At 65.0% G+C, this 1,561-nt stretch overlaps 1 protein-coding gene across 3 annotated transcripts in view; it reads left to right on the top strand.

Moving 5' to 3' along the window:
* PDLIM7 (PDZ and LIM domain 7) overlaps positions 1-1,561 on the top strand; it is a 16,179-nt gene that overhangs the window by 8,489 nt on the left and 6,129 nt on the right. Inside the window, exon 6 of one of the 3 annotated variants that reach the window (XM_019473820.1) lies at positions 72-108. The exons of the other annotated variants lie outside the window; for them this stretch is intronic. Coding sequence (XP_019329365.1) covers positions 72-108 — 37 coding nt within the window. The remainder of the gene's footprint in view (positions 1-71; positions 109-1,561) is intronic. 3 annotated transcript variants of the gene reach the window in all.

Below are 1,561 nucleotides of genomic sequence, written 5' to 3'. Positions count from 1 at the left end.
TCCTTCCTCTCCCTGGGCCTCGGTTGCCACAGACTGACTCTGTCTCCTCCTTTCTCTCCTGCTGCGCTCAGTGGAGGATCGTGAGGATGAGCTTGTTAAAAAGCCCAGGTAAGGGGAGCGTGTGCCAGGGTGGCAGCAGGAGCTGTATAGAGGGCTGCATGTCCTGGGCAGGACTCTGGGCACTGCTGGCTCTGAGCTGGGGAGGCTGAGCTGCACCTTGGCCTCTTGGGCAAATGGGTTCTGGAGGAGGCTGGAGACACTGGCAAAAACCGGTTGTGGGTTTTGGGAGGTGCTGGGCAGTGCCTGGACCTCGAGTACAAGGGCCCATGAGGCTGGCGGGGGCTGTCGGGTGGCTGGGCAGAGCTGGGCAAGTGCCACCAGCTGGTTTGCCCTTGCCCTCACTGCTTGCGGTGACTCCGGGGAAGTTCTTTGCCCCGTGGCTGTTTCTTCTCTCCTCTCCTCCTCCTCTGTCCTCCCATTCCCTCTCTGTCCTCTCCCTCTCGCCAGAGCCGAGCCGTTGGCCGAGCTGCAGAGGCTGCCCTGTGCTTGCCCCACGATGGGCACCGCCAGTGCTCAGCCACTGCTCTGACCGTCCCCTCAGGAGGGTACTGTCTGGGCACCAACCTGCCAGGCAGGCTGTCGCCAAACGAAGTGTCCTTATGGTGGGTTGTCCCTGTGCCAAGGTGCCGGGCAGGACCTGCTGAGCACTGCTGGCACTGAGCTGGGGAGGCCAAGCTGCACCGAGGAGACCCGGACACAGTGGGTAGGGGCAGCTGGTGGCACTGGCAACACTTTGCTGGGGGTGCTGGGAAGTGCTGGGCAGCGCCTGGACCTGGGGCACAATGTCCTGTGGGGCTGTGAGGTGGCTGCAGGGCTGGTCTGGAGCGAATGCTGCTGGCATCTTCGTGGGGCTGGGGGTGCGTACGGGAGGGATGCACTGAGCAATGGGTCAACCATTGGCTGTTGTGCCACCGTTTTTTCTGATGCTCAGGTCCAGCTGGGGCACAGGGGAGCAGTGGTGAGTGCTGGGGTCTGGCGAGGGGGTTGGTGTGAGCAAAGGGTGCCTTTGGGAATGCTTCCCTGTGTCAAAGCAGGGTTCATGCTTGGTGTCGGCTGAGCGCCTGCCCTCTGTCACTCGCAGCCAGTCCGCACAGCCTCTGGAGCCCCCCAACACCCCCGTGTGCAACCCTGGGAAGCTGCAGCTGATAGAAGACGCTGAGGACTGGCAGCCCCGTACCGGGCCCTCCCAGTCCCGCCTCTTCCGCAAACTGGCCCGGCCGACGGGCACAGATGGGAGGAAGGTCCCGCAGGCCCCAGAGCTGCCGGGCTGCCCGGGGGTGCCCGGCTTTGCCAGGGCAGCCAGTGCCTGGCAGAGGCTGTGGGGTGATGTGGCAGCAGGGGCTTTGATTTTGACCCCGTGTGGCCCCTCCGGGGAGACTGAGCTGTTGGGAGCTGCCCGGGGCTGTGCGTGGGCTTGTGGTGGTGCCGCTGGGCTGAGGCCGTGCTCTGCCCCGCAGCCGGGCAGGGCTGTGTGTTGGGGCAGGGGGGCAGCAGGAGGGGA

This window comes from Aptenodytes forsteri, unplaced genomic scaffold (assembly GCF_000699145.1).
Source record: "Aptenodytes forsteri isolate BGI_AS27 unplaced genomic scaffold, ASM69914v1 Scaffold54, whole genome shotgun sequence".
Classification (NCBI taxonomy): Eukaryota; Metazoa; Chordata; class Aves; order Sphenisciformes; family Spheniscidae; genus Aptenodytes; species Aptenodytes forsteri.
Note: the sequence above shows the minus strand (reverse complement) of the source record. Positions and strands in the feature narration are given on the sequence as shown.